The 24,436-nt window shown below is 35.3% G+C and overlaps 2 protein-coding genes across 7 annotated transcripts in view; one reads left to right on the forward strand and one right to left on the reverse strand.

The window, feature by feature from the left end:
- LOC129001395 (putative inorganic phosphate cotransporter) overlaps positions 1 to 10,466 on the forward strand; it is a 49,124-nt gene extending 38,658 nt beyond the window's left edge. For all 5 annotated transcript variants that reach the window (XM_054428646.1, XM_054428647.1, XM_054428645.1 and 2 more), the window contains exons 3-9: positions 2,265 to 2,495; positions 4,258 to 4,345; positions 4,814 to 5,031; positions 5,420 to 5,572; positions 7,401 to 7,533; positions 8,090 to 8,328; positions 10,044 to 10,466. In XM_054428646.1, the coding sequence (XP_054284621.1) occupies positions 2,265 to 2,495; positions 4,258 to 4,345; positions 4,814 to 5,031; positions 5,420 to 5,572; positions 7,401 to 7,533; positions 8,090 to 8,328; positions 10,044 to 10,223 (1,242 nt within the window). In that variant the 3' untranslated portion in view covers positions 10,224 to 10,466. The remainder of the gene's footprint in view (positions 1 to 2,264; positions 2,496 to 4,257; positions 4,346 to 4,813; positions 5,032 to 5,419; positions 5,573 to 7,400; positions 7,534 to 8,089; positions 8,329 to 10,043) is intronic.
- Positions 10,467 to 13,133: 2,667 nt separating this feature from the next.
- On the reverse strand, positions 13,134 to 19,320 carry LOC128999667 (zinc finger protein 501-like). Of its 2 annotated transcripts, none has more exons than XM_054426287.1 (2): positions 19,246 to 19,320; positions 13,134 to 14,499 (listed from the first exon to the last, which is right to left on the reverse strand). In XM_054426287.1, exon 2 carries the CDS (start codon positions 14,453 to 14,455, stop codon positions 13,496 to 13,498), a length of 960 nt encoding a protein of 319 aa, XP_054282262.1. In that variant the 5' UTR covers positions 14,456 to 14,499; positions 19,246 to 19,320; the 3' UTR covers positions 13,134 to 13,495. The 2 variants fall into 2 exon arrangements, with proteins under 2 accessions (XP_054282262.1, XP_054282261.1); XM_054426286.1 differs by having other exon boundaries at positions 19,216 to 19,320.
- Positions 19,321 to 24,436: the final 5,116 nt, after the last annotated feature.

Below are 24,436 nucleotides of genomic sequence, written 5' to 3' on the forward strand. Positions count from 1 at the left end.
AGATCCATCATTTTATTAACTGCATGATTATGATAAACCTTTTTTTATGGGAGGAGGTAAAAATTTATTTACGAGTGAAAATTTAAAAACGTACGTTTTCAGGAAAAGCACTTTGCAAATTTTGTTCCCCTTTTTTCAAAACTTTTATTATTTTTTTATTTCATTAACATTTGAAGTTTCATAAAATGTCCATGGTAACGCAATATCTTTGGTAGTTTTTTTTAAAAAAGAGCATCTTTAGTGGAAAAACACAAAATCCTGTCACGACCATAACGGACGTTTAAATGAATATTAAAAATGGTTAATATTATTTTTATAACTATGTTTTGCTATAAACTAATTTACTTTTATGACCATTATACAATAAAAAGGTCACTGAGCTTTTGGTATATTTGGTCTTTCTAGAAAAAAATAAAAAAACTCAAAAAATTGAAAATAAGCCAATAAAATCTTTTTAAGTTTGTATAACTCCGAAAAAACTTACCTGAGACCCGAAAAATCGTTATGTTTGTATAGAGGTGTGGTTCTTTTGTGTATAAAACATTGAAATATGATGATATTTTAATTTTTGAAATTTTTATGATAGAAATCATAAACGTGATGGTCAGGGAAAAGCGGTACGGTCGTGAATTGTCTGGAATAATCTAAATCTTTCTAAACAATCCTTTAATTATACTGTTAGTTATAATAAAAATATGTGTTTCAATTGAACTAAACTGTTCAATTTACAATTATATTAAAGTTATTGTCACGACCAAACACACTATAATCCATAAGGCTGGATTGGTCGTGAAAAAACCCACGATGGTCGTGAAACTTTGGTCGTGAAATTACATGTTATTTGGCTCTGTTCTGGCGGTAGCCCTGCACCTCATGTTCGAGGATACAAAGTGGACTTCTAGGTTAATCTAGCAATTGAAATATCTATTAAACAAAAATTAACACCATGTCTACTTCATCGAATGACTACGTACGGTCATGGACACACCAAAATTACAAAAAACACAATCTTTCCTTTATTAATATTGTAATTCCTCCTTTCAACTCAAAACTACCGGCACTACAATCCTGACGTACACCCCGAACTAGTCTCTAAAACCAACTGACTCCATCGACGCCAGGCTTGCCACTGTCGTGCTCCAAAGTTGAAAATCTTTCCCAAATGGTCGTGACGCCAAATCGATGGACAGACTTATTTTGTCATGGTAGTCAGTTTGCAATGACAATAAAATGATAATATGCTCCTTTTATGTAAATTTAATAACCATTGATGACATAAAAATATGGCTTTATATATTTCGGCATGAATAATTAGTCTAAAAACAGAGTGAAAGTTGGAAAATGTACCCTAGGGACACGTCATGGTCGTGAATTTCGAGATTTTAAAAATACAAAAAAAAATACCTAGAACCTATTTAAAACCAAATAAATGTGTGTAATATGTTGCCCCCATCCCAAAAAATATTAAAACACATAATAATAAACTACAAATCCAGTATCTACAAAGTAAAAGGCCAGGGACATGTAAACGTACTTTTTTAAATTTTCACTCTTACGCACACTGAGATGCTCAATGGCCTCTCAGTAGTGCCGGAATCCTGCAGGCTCAATGTCCCGGACTACCGGCTAATAACCCCTCATCTCTTAGGACACTAGCCTAGAACTGTTTAACGCTTTACTTTGGGCTAGGTCTTTTAAACTATGCCACTAGGGCGTTCCTTCTTATTTCCTCCGAAAGCTACGACCCATCAAGATCGACCTCCTTAGCCCAAAGTATGGTCTCGGTGAACTTCTTTACACAGTTCCAGGTTCCCTACCCCTGGAGCAAAGCTCTAACGATGTTGATGATAAACCTCTACATCTCCAACCATAACCAACTGCATTTTTTTAAAGTATATGCTTAACCTGATCAGCTCCAAAGTTGTAATAGTTATCACAGCTATTTCAGCATCACGATGCTATCACGCAGCCTCCTCGAGGTTAAAACACATAACACACGACGAATATTCACATCACGATTAAACATTACAAAAACAAACAGGCCTTTTGGCAAAGGCAATTTTTGACAAAGCCATTATGTGCTTCTGGCTTTGTATTAATTCTCATTGTTGTCTACTGTAGCCATATTTCAATAATACTGTTTTAGCCAAATAATTGTTTTCATTTAAAAAATTTAGAAACACCTTTTCTAATGTGTAAAATGTATATGTAAAAGAACATTTTGTATAAATGAAACATGTCTTTCTAATCCAGCCTCATTGTAGGCGGAGTTTCACTGGGATCAGCACATGCAGCACAACATTATCAAGTCACTATACGTCGGCTACATCGTGGCTCACCTGCCCGCGGGTATACTGGCCGACAAGTTCGGAGGCAAACACGTCTTCGGCGCAGGCATCCTGGTGTCGTCCTTCCTCTCGCTTACGTTCCCGACACTCGCCAGAATCAGTCCATGGGCGTTCATAGCTGGCAGGATAGTGCAGGGGTTCGGACAGGTGAGGGTCTGGAAATGATGTTTAGGTTATGGATTGTGGAAAAAATATTATTTGATAATACAAGTAGTTTTTATTATGGATTCCTTTTCTTATGTGGGTAAAATTGGTATAATGATGTAGATTTATTTGTTGTTTTATTTTATTTGGTGTGTTGTTATTAAGTTTATTTTGTTTGAGGATTATTGAATACATTTTTCATAATTAATTACTAAAAATAAATTAAAAATTTAATTTAATTTAATTTAAATTTGGCTAGCAATAATTCTGAAAGATCTTCCTTTTACCATGATATTACCAGGTTCTACTATCATTACAAATTTGTTTTTGGTACATTGAACCAATTTGCCCTTCTGAATGGACTACTACACTCAGATATAAAAACCATTGACATTAATTTATCATAAGAGAATGATGATTAACATTCCTTTATAAATAGATTATAAAACCTACGTTTCTTTGAATCTATTGGTTCATGCTAAAAGACAAAATTAGCCCAGTCATATTAGAGTCCAGTTCTCGCAGCTAGTCTGGGCGCGTGGACCCTTGTGTACTAACCGTCCCCACGCCAAAGCCATGAAGACAGCAGTGAGGCGCTGAACAACCCCAGTGTGCCGTGTGGGCCGAATGTTTTTGGAAATGTGCAATAAACACTCCCCTCTACACCCCCTGCCCTAGCGCGGCCGCGCGCCCAGCCTAGCTGCGAGAACTGTAATTAGGTGGAAATAATTCCCTAAACGGGAAAACTTTGCATAATATGTGTAGAACTTGCACCCAGTAACAACATATTAAAAATCAACATTCGTGCATACTGTGATTTTTCACTTTTTTGACCATATTTCACTAACTGTCGGAAATACAGAAATGTTGTTGAGTTAAAGAATGTGAAATTTGTTGATACTAATCTATAGTATCACCAGGTGGTCTTTTCCATTTTTAATAAATTAATGGGAGAAAGTATGTCAGATTGCTGATACCGTTTATTTATAAATTTAAATTTAATGGTAATTTTCCAAAAAAACCAATAAAATAGTGGAAAAATAATATTTTTACAAAAACAGCTTATATCATTTTGATTATAATTTTGCATGTTATACCGTAGTCCTTTAAACTTTTAAAAAATAGTACAACTCCCATTTCTGTAAAAATTACAGTTCAAAAGTTGTTGTAGTTTATGTGTTTCTCCCATAAAAACACCCCATCAAATAACTTATACTTAGACACACATACTTAGACATCATCTGTGAAACCACTCTTTTTGTTATATGGGGACCCAAAACGGATATATCCACTCAAAACTCTAACTCAAAAATTTTGACGAAAACAATACTTTCTCCATACTATGTATAGGGGGAGAAAGTAAAGTTAAAGAAATATTAATTTCAATTTTTCTCAATAATTGTATAGGACAAAAGTTATGAGGATCAAAAAGATGGATTTTTGTATGTTCTTTATCTTTTGTTCCAACAATATTTCCGTATTTCCAATGGCTATAGTGAAATACGGTCAAAAAGTGGAAATTGGCTGCTATGTTGATTTTCAATAATGTTGTTACTGGGGGTGTACTATGCATATGCAAAGTTTCCCCGTTTAGGGAATTATTTCTAGGTAGAGGGGTATTTTATCTAATATGACTGGACTAAATAGCAAGTCTCAATAAGCTCTACTTACAACATAGTTTATCTTTATTGTCTTGTAACAGGTATTGATAGTTTGTGGTTTTTGTGAAATTGAAACATTTGGAAACTTGAAACTTGTGTTGTAGGGAGTTATGTTTCCTAGCATGAGCGCGCTCGTTGCAAAGTGGGCTCCTCCAAATGAGCGTGCTACAATGACCGGAATAGTACAATCAGGTTTGTCTACATCATTTGTCTACAATTGTTCAATAGTTAGTTAAATTTTGTTATATTTTACATATACAACCTTTTTTTGCAAGGAATCAAATTTGTAATTTTAAGCTTTAAAAGTAGGCAGTAACTTATGTACGTACCAAGACATTTGCTGAAGTAGACTTTCTATCTGCTATTACTTTCTTCTTTTGTGGGGTTGTTTTACATGCTGAAGAATTTCATAGTATGATTTAAATAAACTACAATAATATTAGGCTATAATGACACTTAAATAATTAGATGAAAAAGTAAGCAACAGTTTTACTACATTCTTGATCATTTTTAAAACTACCGCTTTTAATGATTAACAGAAAACAAAGCTAAATTAACTACAAAGGTGATGATAGAAAAAATAACATACTATAATCAATGCCATCCATCAAACGCTAGATGACTTCCATTCAATCAAACTGATCAACTCTGTCTGCGCAGGTGTGATGATCGGGAACGCCGTCGGCTATATAGTCTCAGGTCTGATTCTGTCGTCATTCGACGGCTGGGAGCCTGTGTTCTACTTCTGCGGTGTTCTCGGACTGCTGTGGTGTGCAGGCTGGTACACACTCTGCTACAGCTCCCCTGCGGAACACCCTTTTATCACTGAGAGGGAGAAGAACATGATTGAGACACAGATAGCACTCACAGCCAAAGCAGTGAGTTAATTAATATGAAATGTATACAGAATTCTTTTTATACCTTCATGTCAGCTTCCACTACAGTTTTTCACTTAACTCTTCACTCGACACTACATTATACATAACTCTTTGTGCATTTACTCACGTCTGCAAAGATTTTTCTGTTTAAAAATTGAAGATCAGCTTTTAATTATTAGTTTTTATCATTTAAGTATTATATTTTATAACCTCTAAATCACTATCAGCTGTTTATTAAAGTAAACTAATGTGTAATTTTTTAGTGTTTTTTTGATAATGACCATTTTTTACTGCTTACTTTTTGAAGTTGCTACTTATTAAAGTAATAAATTAGAGTGTTCATAGATCTGACTGTAGGAAATTTTTTAACAAATATTGTGTTTTCCAGAAACCCAAGCACATTCCCTGGAGCAGTATTCTAACCTCTCTGCCGTTCTTGTCGGCCATCATGGTCAACTTTGCACATGCCTGGGCTCTGTTTACCATGATCAACGAAATGCCTTCCTACATGGGGAAAGTTCTGCACTTTGACATCAAAAAAGTAAGAGAGAGTCATTTTCATGCGAGATTTAGTTAGATTAAACAGTCAAACTTGGATATAAAACCGTGCATTAATTTTTTTGCATATTTGAAGAGTACTGGTAATTCCAATGAAAATTGTTTTAAAGTTTTATTTCTGAGTTTCTATATAAACAGGTGTTTTAAATTAATTTATGTACAATGTTATTTCTTGTTTAGAAAATATCTTAAATTAAAGTTTTTAGCGAGGAATAGTGAGGTTTTCTGTTTCTGCAATAATTAATTGGTATTTGCTTCAGAACATCACCATCATGGTTAAGTTTTTCTTTCATCGTGTAATGTGTAATTGGCTAAATATATTTAGAATGTGTATGTTGTAAAGGCAGAAAATATTTTTTCCTACGACTGCATGGAAATGATTACATTGCCACATCTGTCAACAGTACACAAAATAACTCATTTCCACTAAATCAGCTGATTTCATTGTTGGTGTTTCTAAAAAAACACTAACATTTGGTTTGAAGCAAATAACATAACCTAAAATACCCCCGCCGCAGCAAACCTGCAGACTAAGCGAATTTCAACTTTTCTGATTACATTTTTACTCAAATATTTCCATAAATAAGACATATTATTTATTCCCTATTTAAATAACATTAAATTTAACAAGTGCTTAGGTTTGCTGCTACGGGGAAGGTAAAAAGTGTTTTTTGACCATACGTGAATAGTATGGGATGAAATAAATAAATTTGCCAAATTTTATCAATATATATCCATAAACAAGTAAACTACAACAATTTTTATTTTCTCCATAAGAATAACATGGGAATTTAAAATTAAACTATTTTTGAATTTTCTCCGTGACCGTTAGGCATACAACAGCGCTTCAATATACTAAATTATTTCTTTTTTTAAGCTCTACAAAACGGTTTACAAATAAATTGCAAAATTTTTTGTTTTTCGGGTAAAAAATGGGGAAAACACATTTTTACCCCATAAAACCCCCCATAAACCCCTGTTCCCATAGTCCGATTATGCTGGATCGCGAACTCGTTCGAATAAACGTAGGTTTACACGTTTGTACCAAATTTCATCAAAATCGTATCATTTTTGCTCGAGTTATCGCGCTAACGGACACATATATATATATATATGTAAATGCATTATTAAAACTAAGTACCCTTTTTTTTAATTCATTTTATTTAACAACGACTAAAGTCAGTCATCAAAACCTATGAAATCATATGATTGTATTTATTATTTAGATAAAATGTTTATTGTATTTGTTAGATATAAAAACAACATGACTATGACATAATCGTCGAAACTAGTCGTTGTTAAATAAAATTAATTAAAAAAAAGGGTACTTAGTTTTAATAATGCATTTACATATCAAAATAGTAGCCCTAATCACTACAGTTTTCCTAATATATAAATATATATATAAATATATATATATATATATATATATATATATGAATTTGAACGGATGGTGTTTTTGGCCTCTAGGGACCTCAAAATGAAAAAGTAAATCGGTCCCGCGTCCAGGTCTTACCATGAGTACTACGGTAATAGCTTATTCCCTATATGGGAAATTCGCTAAAAAGCTAACACATAAATGATGATTCATATACAACTAAAAACTTTTGTCTGTGTATTATGAAAAGGTAATTCTGGTGGTAGGAAAAATATTGTGTGTATTACAAAGCTCAGTCGTTGTTGCTCTCGACACGTGTTCTCGAGCGACAATGCTGTACTTTGCGCTAATTCACAAATAGCAATTTTACTGTAAGATTTTTTAAATTTCACACTTGTTTGTACATTGCTGTAACCGCAACGTTGTTTTGCAGAGTGGGTTCTTCTCTGCTACTCCCCATATTGCCATGATTCCCACGTCCATCATCTCTGGCTACTTGGCTGACTGGCTTATCACCAAGAAGTACATGGCTGTCACCACCAACAGGAAGGTGTTCTCTTTCTTGGGTGAGTGAATCATTTGTTCGGTCTGTTGTTTTTGAATATGTGAATCAGTGGTCGGGTACAGAGAGTTGTTCTTGAGTGAACGGAACTGTGGTTAGGAACAGAGGAATTGTCTAAAGTGTATGAATCATTGATCAGGAACAGAGAATTGTGAGAGTGTGAATCTGTTACAAGTTTTTGAGTCGGTGAGTGAATGAGTAGTTTAGTCTAGAGTAGTTCTTAAGTGTGTAGAACATTGGTTCAGTGCAAAGAGTTTTTCTTGAGTGTGTGCACCAAGTGGTCAGGAACAGAGAATTAGTTGGTGACGGGTGAACGCATGGTTCAATCTGTCTGCGCTGAGTGTTTGGATCAGTGATTAGAAAAAAAGAGTTGGTCTTTAGTGAATTGGTAGTTAGGTACAGAGAAGATCAGATAGTTTACATTAAAAAATGCCGATTGATTTTTATTCACTTGTTCTTGTTAACATGGAGAAGTTATTATCTTATCTCAATGATTGATAATTGATAATTGACATTTTTTTTATTGTTCTCTCTCTACCAACTTTTGTCTTTACTTGCAGCCAATGCACTGCCTATCCCCTTCATGCTGCTGGCCTCCTACGCAGCCTGTGATCGCACCTCGGTCATTCTTTTCTTCATGTGCATGATGTTCTTTAAGGGTCTATCCTACTCAAGTGTCCGTGCCAACCCAGTAGATCTTAGCCCCAACTACGCTGGGGTGCTCATGGGAATCATGAATGGATCAGGAGCGTTGGCTGGACTCTTGTCTCCCATATTTGTACCCATGTTTATCACCGGGGTGAGTTAACGTTTTGCTTAAAGAAATTAGTACAAAATTCCAAATGCTATTTTTTTTTGTTGTAAAGGGTTTTTTTTTATTTCACTTAGTGGAAGCACTATAATTTAATAATCTGGGTAGCCACATGGTTGTAGTGCTCTTTCAAATCCAGGGGATGATTGTTTTATCCTTAGCTGGACCCAGAGATGACATTTTGCTATCAATTAATAATACGCTCTCTAGCGTCAAAACTAGGGTTTGGACGATTTCCTTACAATAAACCTGTAAATAATGCCAATTTTGTGTAAAAAACAATTTTACTGTAATATTGATTAAAATTTGTAATATTGAGATGGTTTCTTATGGACTACTCGCTGCAAAAGAAAACATCTTTAATTTTTATTTACTGGTAGCAAACAGAGATATGACCAGTGTATGATCTCACCATATTTGGTGTTGTGGTTGGTGTCAAGTTTCATTCTTTGAAAACTTTTCAGATACGCAAAGAGTAAACAAAAACGTCATGATTTCAGTTTGAGCTATTGTTTGTTTTGAAGTAAATAGATTGAAAAATAAGGAATGTATTTGACTTTTTACATCGACCTTGAAATATTGATCCAGTTTGTCAAGAACTTGTCAGTATGGCTTTGGAAAGAGCCATATCACTTAAAGGATTCATCTGCTGGTTTTTGTTATTTATTCCTACAGTCCCTATTCAAAACTTGCTTTTCAGTTGAGTCAGGATCAACTTAAATACCTAAAATAACGTGTTTTTGTCCTAATTGTTTTTTTTTTTATTCTGAGGAGGACCCGTTGACCTTTTACCCCCTAATAATCATTTCCTGGGTACGTATCTGAGGACTATCAATTACTAGTCACTTAACACGTTCGCGGCGGCACGTCAAATGGCGGGCGTATCCCCAGTGCGGCGCAGCCCTCAGCGCCGAACAAACCCGATTGCCGCGTGTGATTGGCTTTCCAATTTCGGTCTGACAAATAGCAAATAACGTGCGAGGATGTCCTACTTTACAACGAGTCAACATAGTTCGCTAAACAACCACAGATAGCAGCTCTGCTTGGAACGTAGCCGATCCCATTGGAATTGTATTGCCAAATGGAGGGAAAAAGACGGGACAAAAAGTAGATTTTAAAATTGCCAAACGGGGATTTTACGGGGAACTTTACTACTAAACTACACCACAACAAAATACAGTATACTATTGAGCAGTGCTGTGCGAGGTTTCAAGTTTCTAGCTCTAATCCTGGCTTAAAAATAAAATCTTTTCGTACCGCATTGCAGCTTGGGAGCGATCGCACCCACCTGGATGGCATTAGGGTTCCGTATGGGAGCGATCGCTCCCATGCCGCCGCGAACGCGTCAATTGGCATCACTAGACCCAATCTGAGATGACTGATGTAAAGAATATAACCAGTATTACATATATTTTATTAATTTACAATCTCGTAGATAATGCACCAAGCTTTACACAATACAATTATTGCCTAAAAATATACTTTTTCAAATATCAAATCTTATCCATCACTGGGAATGGTCCACAAAGAGTAGGAAGGAAATATTAAATGAGAGAATACGTTGTGGGGTACATTGAATTAAAGGTATCTGTTGGAAAAACCACCACTAATGATCAGTCAATCAAAGTAAATAGCTAACTCGTAAAATTGTTTTTCTAGACATACAGTTTTTTCACATGTTGCATCAACTTATCTGTTCACAGGATGGAAGCATAGAAGAGTGGAGGAATGTTTTCTACATGGCTGCCATTGTGATGGTGGTCTTCTCCATTCCGTTCATCTTCTTCGGTTCAGGCGAAGTTCAACCTTGGAACAACGCTGAGACGATGGACCGACCGGAAGATCCTACGCCAAAAGTTGAAGATCAAGAGACGAAAACATGACTTCCCAGTTGAACCTCTGTTTTGCATAATTTCTTACCATTCTGAGGGTCAACAAGCCCTTGGAAATTGTACTTAACAGAGAATCAATCTTGAGAAGCAATGCTTCTCTTTGTAAAAAGTTCCTCATTTCATTTTGTAAATTCTTTCCCAAGTCGATTGTTGAGTATTATGTGACTTAGTTGTAGTTATCGTGATTAAGTACGCTTTTGTATGTTAACGATTGAAAATAAAATTTTCAACGTATTTTCTCGTTTTATTTTTTTCTATTACACTTAAGTTTGATTCATTGCTTTGACATTATTTTGTTAATTTACCCATCAAAAAAGCAATGTGAACCATTTAAAGGGGCTTTTTCACAAAATTAAGGCATATGTGGATTCTTTCCTTTACCTTAAGTGAATTTCTGGTATTAAAACTCTTGATGCAATTGTCAAATAATCAGATAATTCATTTCTTTAGTGACTTATTTTAATCATCGTTTACTTTAGTAAAGATGGCGTGGCATGGCAGAACAACCGAAAAGCGCTCAGGGTGCCATTATGTCATTCCAATGCTTTAGACCATACAGGTACTACTGGAACTTATAAATTTAAATTTTAAATCATTTTATATAAAAAAAGGATCTTAGTCAGTAATATTTTTTAGAAAAAACTCATTGGGAAATATTGATATGTAAACATTAATAATAAGCGTAGTAAATTAAAGCAAAATCGACATAATTTTTATAGAAAAAGGTAGGAACAAATGTGTAAAAAGTAGGACTTTTCCTATTTTTCTACAAAAAAGTAGGAAATGTAGGACGACTTGGAGGCCTGGGTCTATGTAAGGGATTATTCCTTTACTGTAAAACCCCCTAATTAAAGGGATGGGGCTTTTTCAATTCAACAATTGTGTTTAAATTATTTATTTTACTGTCATCCTAAAATGTACGTACTCACCATAAGTTGTATTTACTAAACCTATTTCCTAAAATAATCCACAGTTGTTTTCTGAACCTAATCTCTATCCCAGTATGAGACCCATGACCTTGTGTGCTTCGTTACATTCCGTTGGTCAACTACCCCACTGCAGACAATTCCTGTTACACAGCTAATCTTCCAATAAATTTCAATTTAAGATTATATTTTTGCTTTAAGCTGGGTTTTCCTAGGCGAGGAGTCGGCGAGCGGAGAGCGGAATTGAAATTAACATGGCGTTCCGCTCCGCTTTTAGGAAAACAGTAACATTAAATTTCCTAAAAGGCAAGTGGAGTCCGCGTTCCTCTCTCCGCTCGCCGACTCCGTGCCTAGGAAAACCCGGCTTTAACAAGCTTTTGGTTTAACAGGGTGCTTTACTGTGTTTAATCTTTGGTAAAATATTCACAGAGATAACTATAAAATGGAATATTGTAGAATCAAGTGATGAAGCACTTGGATGGCATGACATATCATAAAGTGGGGGGGAGACAACAAAAAGGCATGGCTTTCTTCAGCCTAGAATACCATAGGAGGTATAACAGGTCCTGAAATTATGAAGCTTAGAGAAGATTAGATTAAGAATTAAGGACCAGTCAGAAGCACAGTTGTAGTAAGTGGAAGGTTTGGTAATGTGGCAAGGCTAGAGCAGTTTGTGAAGTTTGGGTTGTTGAATCAGTGCAAAGGTAGGCATTACAGGTCCTGAATAAATTATGAAGCTTAGAGAAGATTATAAATTAAGGACCAGTCAGAAGCACAGTTGTAGTAAGTGGAAGGTTTGGTAATGTGGCGAGGCTAGAGCAGTTTGTGAAGTTTGGGTTGTTGAATCAGTGCAAAGGTAGGCATCAGTTTTGGGTCAGAGAAAGAAGGTGGGAAGCAAGGCAAAGAGACTGACGAAGGCTTTGAAAATAACGCAGAGGTCAGAAATTGATACAAGGAGTTGGGCAAAGGTTATATCAGCAGATTACCGAGGACTACAGTGAATGTGGAGTAGAGCGATGCTGGGTGAACCATGGACCTGACCTTTTGCACAGCAACTCCGTATTTTCTGACATATTTACTGGACTAAAAGGTAATACACTATTCAAGATAACTCAGCATCGTACATGTTGTTAAATTACCTGAAAGTACAAAAATACTTCAATTGACACTTGTAACAATATATTTACACATACTGTTACTCATAAGACGGTAAATGCATCCTGATTATTAGACCAATTTGTAAATTACAAGGCAAATGTGGTTCGGATTCCTTCCACTATAAATTGTAGGTCCCTTAGATGCTATTAGCTGTATGGGCTATTAATTAACAGTCCTGTCTAAAGAATATGTCGGCCTTAGTCAGTAACAAGACTACAAGATTGCACCTCTCATCCTACAATAATTTCCATTCATACTTGGCTTAAGGGTGCGCTCTACCTCTGCCGTTTTGTGTAAACGCAAGGGTCTGGGGCAACAGTGTTTCCTAGGGCTACATTTAACGTAGAATCAAAGTTAGGGTGTCATTTTGAAGAGGATTAAATCATCTAAATTATTGTGGTTGCAAAATGTTTATTATTGTACGATAAAGACCGAAAATCTTCTTTTGAATGTAGACGAAAAACGGAATTGTTACTTTAAAATTCTGAAACGGGGGTCGCATAGATTATTTTTTGTTCTGTAAAACCCCACTCATTGTTTTTACTAGCATGTATGGGTAGTTTACAAAGGTAGTTGCCGTGAACGTCTGCAAGCGCATCTCGCGGCACTATTCATTGGCACAACATAGCAACTGAAGCCTGAGCTGAGATTTCCGAGCTGAGGTAGAGCGCCCTTAAAATACCTAACTTCGTATGGTCGCCATTTCAGATAAAAGTAACTTATTAAAGTATTGCGACCTTTTGGGATTGCACCAGTTGAAAAGAAAATACAGAAGATCACAATTTGAAACAGGTGGCTGAAAATAAAAAGTTTTGAATATTAATAAAACTTTAAAAATTTATTGAATGATGGTCCAATCAAAGATTAGCAATAACTATTTGACAAGTTTTCATAGTTTGAAAAACAGCAATTCCAACAATCACAGTAAAGAGTGAAAAACATTAACAATTCAACCTTTGGCCTAAACTAGAAAAAAGTGCACTTTGAGTGAAAGGGTAACAAATACTGACAACAATAAATAGAATGAGATAATATAAAACATAATATATAGATAAAACAATGACTACAATATAACAAATGTGATGATAAAGACTCAACTGTTGGTGTAACCAAATGATTAAATAGTGTTTAAACAGCTATAAAATATTAACCTAATAAAGCTATAAAATTTATAAAATCCTAATGGTTAAATCGAGCAATGTGCCTTTTAAGGTGGCCAACCTGTTTAAAGCTGAAGTCACACCGATCACACTTATACTTCCTATTGCCTTCGTGGGAAATCACATGCATTTTTAATGTGACTTTTTTTCCGCAGGTGAAGTCACATAACGAACACTTTAACGAGTCACGCGAATGGATCTTGGTGTGTTTCACGAGCGATTCTTTCTTCATGAACTGTTTTTCGCATTGTGTGCATTTAAATATTTCTTCTCTCTTGCTCACTTTTTCCGGTTCTCTTTTCTTCTTCTCATGGCGTTCAAGGTGTCTCACGAAATAGCGCCGGATAGGAAATATTTTGTTGCATATTGTACATTGGTACCCTTTTGAGCGACTGTGAACAGACATGTGGGCCAAAAGCTCTCTTTGAGTTTTAAAGCTGTAAAAACATTTAGAACAGTAAAAAACATGTTCTTGGACTTTATGGAGTTTTAAGATTGCCTCATTTTCAAAATCCACTTTACATTCGACACACCAATGAACAGACCTGGTGCAATCTTTGTGGAGGAGTTCATAATGATTACGTAACTCACCTATAGTCCCTTTATATACACAATGAATACAATTGTAAAAATGATTCTGTTCTTCCGGAACCTGGTCGGTTTGTTCATTTGACTCATCAGTTGTCTGGCCTTCATTTGAACAATCCTCTTCTTCATCAATCAAGCTCTCACAGAATTCTATCGGCAAATGTTCTTCAAGCTCTTCTTCATCGCTATGGTGACTTTCGTTTGTGATGTCTTCTTCCAGCCGAATGTCTAAGTCAACTGGTACATTGTATGCCCGCTTGAGTTCAAAAAGGTCCACATCTAGCATAGGTGTAGTTTTAGGTTTCGGTTCATTTTTACTTGGGAAGTAAAATTGTAAAGCAGATGCCAAAAGAGAATCATCCAGACGATTGAAAGCATTGTTACAATCCATTTTCACTATTCCAATCAAGTGTTGTAATCTTCCATCGGGAAGAACTGAAACATAACACAAAAATTAGTGAACTGTTGGCATGAGTAAAACTGTTTAAAATGGCTAGGACTATACATTCCAGTCCCATGTTGAAATTGTAGTTGATTTGATTGTGTAGGATTGTTTATCTCATAGATAACTCATGGATTTCATTGGGTTAATCTTGCCTAAACACAGAGGTGTTACCTTACAAAAAAATATAACACCATCTGAGATATAAATGTATGCCTAAATAAAAAGAGCTCTTCACAAACTCAGAGAGAGTTGGTACAATAGAGAGAGTTAATTAATATAGAGTGTTAATATAACCATAATGATATAACACTGTTACCAGTGGCGTTTGTATCCTACTTTGAGCCAAAAATGACATGTTTGTGTTGGGATGGAGGAACTAATAGCCGTACAAAAACACTTAAATATACTACTTTTTTGTTCTTCAAGCTCGTTAAAATGGTCTAAAGAAAAATTGGGATATTTTGTGTTTTGTGGGTCAAAAATGAGAAAACCCTTTTTTTACCCCATAAAAACCATTCCCATGAGTTCTTCACGAACTCAATTAAGTTTATCCTGCTCTACACCTTTAAGCCAAATTTCATCAAAATCGGACAAAAATTACTCAAATTATAGCGTTCACAGATAGATATATATAATAAACATGTATAACATATTAACTTATGTTCTTTTGCCCTCTGGGAACATCAAATCAGAAAAGTAAATCGTTCCTGGGTCCAGATCTTACCACAAGACCTACGGTAATAGCTTTATTCTCTATATTTGCGCACATGTCTAAAGAGAGCGTCTCGGATGCTAGCAGCCTAGTTAAATGCGCCGAATTTGAACCAATGCCCCACAACCGATTTTGTGCATCCCGGGAGGCAAAAAGGAACCAGACGCTCAAATTTCACGCACATAATCGGGCGGCCAGTGGCTTTTTTAGCATCCGACGCTGGCATCCCTAGTCTAATCACCCCTATTTGATTTAATGCCCCGCTAGCATCCCGGATGCCAGCGTCCTAGTATAACCGTATCCTAGCCTAATACCTGAACTTTTACCTAAACTACTTAAACTTTTACCTAAACACTTCGGCCAAAACTTCTGTGAGCGCGGACGGTCGCTACTAGCCAAACTAAAACCGACCGGTAACGGTTATTGGCTGTGCTGGGGGTAGGAGTGAGTGAGTAGCAAGACACAAACGTTTTCAAAAAAGTACCCCCGCCAACCCCCTCCACCTAGACCCGACTGACACCGAGCGACCTTGGCCGAACTGTAACAAGGCGCTGACCTCTCACGCCGCACACAACCCCCACTGAACACTTAAAAAAACTCATGTTTGAGATACTTCCGCCTTACCAAAAATCTAACGATTTAAAACTCCAAAACTAACGAATATATTATCTATTCGTTACCAATTAACTGAATATAAACTATTTCCAGTACATTTTAAAAATGAACGAAGATGATCTAGAAATTAGTAAGCCGAAAAAACTGACGAACATTGCCATTCGTTAGAATTTCTATTCGTTATTCCCAAGGATGCAAAACAGTAACTGCAAGCCACTATTAACTTAGGATTACGCCTTAACCCCACCCCCAAGGTCAATGTCATCAACTGGACAAGGGCTATGTAGTTCTGTCGTGTCTGCCTAGCAGCCTGTGTCGGATTGTCCTGTGACTAAGTGTGGCAGGCCTCGTGTTAAAAAAAAAGTTTTTCATTTTTTCTGTAGGCCTAAATGTTGATATAGGCTACTGAAATTGTACTAAGTTTACTTATGTTATAACTTATTGAAATTTTTTACCTTATCTACGAAAATTAAGCTATTTTAAGCACTTTTTTCCTTTGGCACATTTGGGGGAAACACCTATATCACCCTGAAAATTGTTAAGCGATTTTATGCGCTCGAACAACTTTTTTTACTTTCAATTGTATTTTTCATTTTATTTAGGCCATTTCAAACACTTTTTTGCCCACTTGCACTATTTCGGCAAACACCTATATAGGTAGGTAACCCCAAAAAATGTATTTGAAAATTGTGAAAAGCGTTAAGTTGACATTGATTTAATTACCTAAAAACTATTACAATTAAATTGCTAAATATGGGCATATTTGACCGGTAAGTTTCAATAACTTAATACTACCTAACCTAAAGGCGGTGACACACTATCGATCTTTTCCCCGATCAAGACCCCGAACCGAGCAGGGAGAAGGGAGAAGGGAGATAAATATCAGCAAAATTTTACTCCGAACATTTCCCCGAACATGACCAAGACCAGACGAATTCTACCGAGCGCGGCAAAAGGAAGTTTGGAGAGAGATAGAGAGTGTGTGCGAGTGAGAGCGCGGAGGCAGTGCCGTGGAAGAGGGAGGGGGGTGCATTGACCTTGCTGTTATTGTTATTATTTACCAAAAAATGCGTAATCACAAACAGTTGAGTCTTTGACTGTCGTATAAAATATTAAGGTATGAAGTTGTTGTTGTTGTTGTAACGATTATTGCATATTCTATTTAAAAATAGTGTTCAATGTAAATAATTAAACAAGTTATTAGATAGGAACCTTTTATAGTTTTAGCAAATTTCCCTATAAGTTGTTACAATATATAAACTAATAACTTCATTGATAGTGTAAATCAAATAAGGAAAATGGAATTCGATTAGTCTGCAGGTTTGCTGCGGAAGGGGTATTAATACCAATACTTTACACTCTTATATATTATTTTTGAAAGAATTTAAGTCAACATCAATTACTTAATTCAACCTTAATATTATTGATATAATTGATTTAACGGTTTCTACACTTTCAACCTTGACCAAACAAACCACAAACATTACATCTAAATGATTATAATATATAACGGCAACATATTACCCAACATTTATTTATTTTACCAATTAAAGAGTTTAATTGCCATATTAAATCAGAACTATCAATGCTAGCACAGGCGGCCGCTCGGTGCGGCGCTCGCGACGATGTACGGGACAAAAATGTACCGTGACACACTATCGTACATCGGACCGTACATCGGACCGATCTTTTCTTTGATCTTTCGCCAAAAAACCGCCTCCAGAGCGCTCGTCTCCCTGCTCGGCCTGATGTCTTGTTCGGCGTCTTGATCGGTGTACGGACCCGTGACACACTATCGAACATCCTCCCTTCGACCTCCCTTCTCCCTGCTCGGTTCGGGGTCTTGTTCGGGGAAAAGATCCATAGTGTGTCACCGTCTTAAAGTTTATCTAAAAACGGACATTTTCGGCACTTTGCTAACCTAAGCATGGATTAGGTTGGGTTGGATTAAGTTAGGTTGGATTATAGATACTGTACTTATACACAGTTTTATTTTATACGTGCGTGTAGTCTTTGTTTTTGTGTCTTTTTTTCTGTATTAAACAACGACGCAGTCTATTCCCTCACCAGAGGGTCAACGACGAAGATTTTGTAATGTAATAGTAATGTAATGACTTAATTTCGTTTACCCACAAATTGGTCTTTTTCGGCACTTTGCTATTTTTTACGACTTTTCAGGCCAGTTTTTCTGGGTAAAAACGACATTTGCCGAAAGTTTCAGAACGAAAAAGGTTTGAAATGGCCTAAATAACTTAAACAAGGAAAACACATAAAAGAAAAAAAGGGTACCTAATTAAGTTAGGGGTATTTAGGTCATTAGCCTATGGAAAAAAAATTTTCACTTTTGCAAGTAGGCCTAGTCACTACGTCCAAATAATGGTACCAAAAAAAGTTGATTTTTAGCGCTTTTTGCAATCAAACGCGATTTTCAGGGTGAAATAAGTTAACTTAGTTGTTTCCCCCAAGGTTCAAAGTAAAAAAGTGCTTAAACTTAAAATACCGGTAGCCTAATTTTGATAGATAAAGGTGCCGGTAAGTTATAACTTAAAATGACCCGAAACTAGTTATCCCCAGAGTACCCTACCTACCTAATTCGTTTCAATTCATATAACTTAGGTGACTTTATTCATATCAGTACAGGACTAACTTAAGTTACTATAGCCTATATTTAAGTTAATGTAGGCCTTACCTAAATACCAAAAAGCTCATCATGTGAAAATAAAAACCCTAGTTTTTGCAATTTGTTTCTATCATAGACTACAACCCCGAGGTATTTTTAAAAGAAGAGTTCGTAACCTACCCAATTTTAGATAAATAGTGCAATAGCTATTTTTCAAACACATAAAATATATGCACTAACCTAGCTAGCTTAGGCCTAAGTTATAAGGTTGGAACAACTTTAAAAACGTCAAAGTTCTATGATGTATCAGGCTTACATTTTATTGCATGGTTCATGTTGATAGCTTAATGTTTCATGGGAAATTACCCATTAATAAATAACCACAGTTATGCCTACATTTATAAAATTGGTAAAGCCCAGCCTAGGCCTAGCTTTGTTGCCCTAGACATAACTTAAATTACCTACAGAGCTTTGGAATTTGGGTCCAATTTACAAAAACAGACAATAAAAATAAGTTAAGAAGCCTACAAATGAATACATTTTGGATGAATCTAACTAAGTTTCAAATTAAATTGTTAATCTATTACTCGACGGCTCAGTAGGGTGCAAGGGAACAAGCTAGGGCCTATGTATTTTCTTCCAGAGAAAGACTACTTAAAAATGAAGAGTGCACTGATGATAGCTTAACACACGTTTGTTTCTGTAATTAATTACGTGTTACAATTAATTCTTAATATAGACAGATATAAAAATATTTACCTGCGACAGAAATAAAATTAAGAAACTAACCCTAGTTTTGTTGTTGCCTGTAAAAATACATAAAAATCAGCTGTAATATTTCATTTAATTAATTTTTAGGAGGACGAGGAGGAGAGAAGAAGTAGTAAGTAGTAAGAAGTACAAAATTTGGAAATCAGCTGTGTTCAATTCAATAACTGAACAGTGTAGCCACCCCACTCTATGTGAAATTAAATTATTCCATAGATTAAATATACTCCCTAAGGGAGTATGTTTAATCCCCTTTAATCACGGCCGCCTTTAACTCCAGGCCGCGGCCTTCGAAGTGGCAAAGTGGCAAGTGGTGTTGTAACAGCTGTTTTGTTTGGAAGCAGCTAATGGTATTTATGTATTTACAAAATATTGGTTACTGGCATCGATCTCTAGAGATCGATGGTTACTGGACTATGACAATATTTACTCCGCTTAAATTGTACAGATATATATTTTTAATTCACATTGTTTCGGTTTTTAATTCTGTATGTTTTATTTTCAATATTATAATAAATTTATGTTCATACATTTAAATTTAAATCAATAAAGTGGGAAATAATGAGCTGATGTCACCTGTCTGCCATGTTATCTTATGGGTCGTCTGTCACTAAACAACGCCACTTGTGACGTTGCCAATTCAAAGTGCAATTCAACCAGGCCGCGGCCTCTAGTTAAAGGTGGCCATGCTTTAATCCCCCTCTATGTGAAATTAAATTTTACCATAGATTAGCCGATTTTGATTGAAAGTTTTGGATCTTTTCTCAACAGACTGGTAATCCCAATGCTGTACTTTCTCCCTTCCTCCCACCACTTGCCTATGACAAGAGTCCCTCCCATGGCAAGCTAAAGGGAGAAAGTATGTGTCAAATTACTGATTCCGTTTATTACTCAAATTTCATAAACAGTACATATTTTTACTACCCATTTAAATAGCATAGATTTAACGATTGCTTAGGTTTGCTGCTGCGAAGAAAGTCAAGAGTTTCAATCAATACACACAATAGCTTATAATGGAAATTTACCATTTCCATGTTTTATGGGAAAGAATTTGACATAAACGGTACTGGTATCAGCAATCTGACACTTAACTTGTTCCCCTTTAGCTTGTAAATAACCCTTATCGTGGGTAAGCGGTGGGAGTACCTAAATATCAGATGCAGATATTTGCATATTTCATAGGGAAATCTACCATCGTTGCAATCGCTTTTGAGTTGAGATTTTTGCAGCAATCGCGGGAGTTTTACTATTTTGTTTAAAATTAGAAGGTCAATAACATAATAATCAGATTTTCCGTTATTTTATGTGGAAATAGCATAAAGTTACAATAGTTTATTCAGAATATTATAAGGTCTATAACATACCTACCTACTAAAATTTTATCAAAATTGTTAATGCTATTTTTGAGGAAATTTGATTTTTCTGTTAATTCATGAGATTTTATGGGAGAAATCACCATTAAAAATCACAAATTGCGCCTGGAGATACCATGGATTTTAGTCTGTTTTGAAAATTTCAAATACCGGTACACATAAAAACGGTGTTTTTCATATTTAAGAAACAAATTTGGTATCAAAAGAAAGCTTAATGCCCTCTTTGAAAGCAATACAAATTTTTGTTCTTTAACTCACTGTAGTTTTCATTTAAATAATTGTGTTATTTAAGCATGTTGTAAAAATAGCATTTTAGAAAAGGGACCTCTTGTCGGCCCTATTTTATTTCTCCATTAGATAAGAAAAGGTACCTCTTGTCGGTTTTCATTAGACTCTCAAATCCGCGAAAGAGGGCGGTCAGGTTACATCCATAGTGAACTCAGCTTTGCCCAGGGGGTAAATTTTGGTGACCCATAAAACCTAATATTAGGGAATAAAGCTGACATTTTACAGGAATACTTTCACTGAAAACCTTATCAGGCAAATGAAAATTATCTTAGACTGAGGGTTTTCTGAGGCGGGGCAATAATTTTATAATAAAGGTAATATTTTACCACAACTTTACTTTCCATAAACACTTTACTTGCAGCTTAAATACAATAGGAACAATTAAAAAAAAAATAATCAGAAACCAACATTTTATTGAAAAAAGGTAGTACAGTACTGTATTTCAATACATACAACTTTACCCTACCTACAGCTTAAGGTCATTGAAGCTAAAGCCAAACTTTAGGACTAGGTCTTCAATTACGGTAAAGTCTTATGTTAAATGTAAACCCTTTTTGATAACAAATATACCATACTTTAGTTTAATAGCTAACTAACCATTTAGCAGCGAGGATTTGGGAGAGGGATTTTATATAGAAGTCAGAATTGAACGGTTTATGCAATGTTAAAAAGCTACATAGTTGATTAAATAGCCTAAATTTAGGAATTTATACAACATCTAACTTAGTAGCTAGAAGGCTATTAAAGTATTTCATCACACAATACATAAAGAAAAATCCTATACTCTAATACAAGCTATGTCCCTACAGCCCTACAGAAAAAAGGCAGCTGAAAGATTAGCAGTTTCAGCAATCGAGGCGGTTCAAGCAGTGACGAGAGCGGCTCTAAACAGCATTCCGCAAATTGACTTCCATTGGTCTTTTGAGTATTAGGAAAGTGTAATGATACCTGAAATAATTTGTTATTTTTCCAACCAGGCCCAATACTTAATGAATTTGACCATGTAGATTATTTTTTATTTGTTATGAAGAGCGTTGTTATTATTAATTTGAACTCTATAACATGACAATAGAAAAACACAAGGTAAAAATTAAAATTGATTGTTTTCATTATGATTGTTAAAGCATGGGTTAAAAGAGTGTGTGTTGAATTCAATTTTGCAAATTTCAAATTTCCATAGTTTCTCAATTTAAATTTAAATTTAAACTTTCTCAATTACTGGCATTTTGTAATCTCACCATCTTCAGAAACCTTAGTTATATGAACATTGCAATTTATTCATACAAGTTCTACATGAAATACAATACATAATGGAATGATACAATTACAACTTACATTTTATAAACCCCAACATACTGTCACAATAACATTACCAAAAGTAAGTGACTATGAATGTGTCCCGTTCTTCCCAGATTGGTTTACCTGCTATAACCTTTGTGAAGGCACGATTTACATCTGTACACTCAGGCAAAGTTACACCAGTTTTAAAAGAGGAGAATTGATTCAACCTCCAAACGGTTGAAGAATTTACAAGCTTATTATTTATAGCTTGGGTTGAATTTATTTTTAAAAAAAGTCCCTTCCCAAAAACACAAAAATCATTGACTTCAGAGCCTGTAGTATCTTCCAAAATAGCTCCAGATGGACAGAAAACAGAGCACAAAACAGTTTTATAATCTTGAGGCATCATTTGTCTGGAGTTTGGTCTCTGGCTTGTGACTTGTTTAACAGCTTTTGGCATTTTAAACAGAAAACATGAATCATTTATGATCTGAATCGTCCCTTTAGAGGGTAACTTATGTAATAGATGTCCAGATCTGTAGTTGTAAACTCTGACACCAGAAACCTCATATGGATTATTCACATCACAGTCTGAAAGAGCCAAAAAATTTTCAGTTATTGCACAGTAGTTGAAGGAATCTAGTTCAAAACCAATTAAAAACTGGGGAAAAACTGAAAAAGTTTGCTTGAAGGGTAAGAAACATAGTTGATGTACATTATAAACTCGACATGTCACTGTCACTATTCCAGTAAGATTGGATAGCATTTTATTGGGAAGGAGTACTAGGATATCTTCACATGTTTTGGATCCAGTTTTACATCCTACAATACTCAACCCCCCTTCTAGCAAGCTTGTAGAACAACATTCCTTTCTTAGTTCCACTCCATTTTCCAAATCCCATATGTAGAAAGAGTCATTTTCTTTACAAAACCAATAATGGCCAATACACTTTCCTCCAGGAGTAATTATTAGATCAAATTGGTCCATAGAATCAAAATTGTTCAATACTTTTTTATTGCTGGACACAAGTTTAAATGAATAATCAAAGTTCAATTCTACCTGCCATTTATAATTGATAGTGCCTTGGGCTAGATCTACTTTAAAATTTTTAATAAAATCTCCTTCAAAATTAAAACCCTTTAAAATAATGATTTCATTATTTAAGGCCCTGGGTGTATAAGAACATATTTCACCAAACAGTAGTAAATCCTTTAGAGTAGGGAGGTAGGTTTTCAAGTCCAACAGTTCCATTGAGTCATCACAAAACACCATTATCAAGTCATTAGTGACAAACAGCTCTGGGGAGGCTTTAGCTTTGTCCATTTTGTGTTCTACAATTTTACAGTTGCCGGTTCGCCAGTTCTTCCACAGATGTTGTTCCCGCAGGTAAGCTGTTCGCCACTGACTGAGAGGAGCTAGAGAGCAGTGTTGTTCAGGTAGAGAGAACTGTGGCTCTACGACACACGGAGTAGTCCTCAGATGCTCTTCTAACTCGGAATCACACAGTGCTTTCCAAACCTAAAAATAATTTTAGTTAAATATTTGTGTATACAAAGTATAATTATTAATGCTAGTTAAACCAAGTAAAGAACTTGTACTGATTTCCAAGGCAAGGAAAGAAAATGTAATTTGAATCCAGTAAAATTTCTAACAATCCAGTAGAAGTAACATAGTGTAGAGCCGAGTTGAAATAGTTGTACCATAGATAAAACATACTCCCTTAGTAGATTTATCATCCTTATTGATGCCAATTTTATTGCTTGTCCTGTATGGTGCACTGTAGAGGTCGTGTTTTGATTACAATTTGTTTCTTGTTATTTCAGTCATTTAAAACTCGTTTAACCAAATATGATCTAATCATAAACAATAACTCGTACCCAAGTTATATAACCAAACAGTAAAGCTCAAATCAAGAAATAATACCCTAAAATAATAGAACGAAATTTTTTTCAACACTAGCACCCAGTGTCACCTTACATGATCTAGACACAAAAAACTAGCTTCAAAATTTACAATGGGATGAGAAGTCTACTTGGGTTGGTTATTCTTTGGTTTTACTCTGGCATAAGGAATATTTTGAGGTATCATTCCTACAAATCACTGAGAAAGGTCATTCCTCATATTTGTGGATGCTATCACTAGTTTTTGTGTGTTGACACTGTTGTCAGTGATTTAATCCAGAGAATGACAACGTTACTTTTCTGCCACTTTATGCTAAATAGTAATATATGAAAATAGTAAATAGAAGTATATGAATTTGAGCGGATGG

Source organism: Macrosteles quadrilineatus, unplaced genomic scaffold, assembly GCF_028750875.1.
Source record: "Macrosteles quadrilineatus isolate MER2022 unplaced genomic scaffold, UCM_ALF_1.0 Scaffold_8__2_contigs__length_117827958, whole genome shotgun sequence".
Lineage (NCBI taxonomy): Eukaryota > Metazoa > Arthropoda > Insecta > Hemiptera > Cicadellidae > Macrosteles > Macrosteles quadrilineatus.

Bases quoted from the DNA above. Each gene is read 5' to 3' on its own strand.
- LOC128999667 (XM_054426287.1), bottom strand. From the start codon at position 14,455: ATGGATTGTAACAATGCTTTCAATCGTCTGGATGATTCTCTTTTGGCA.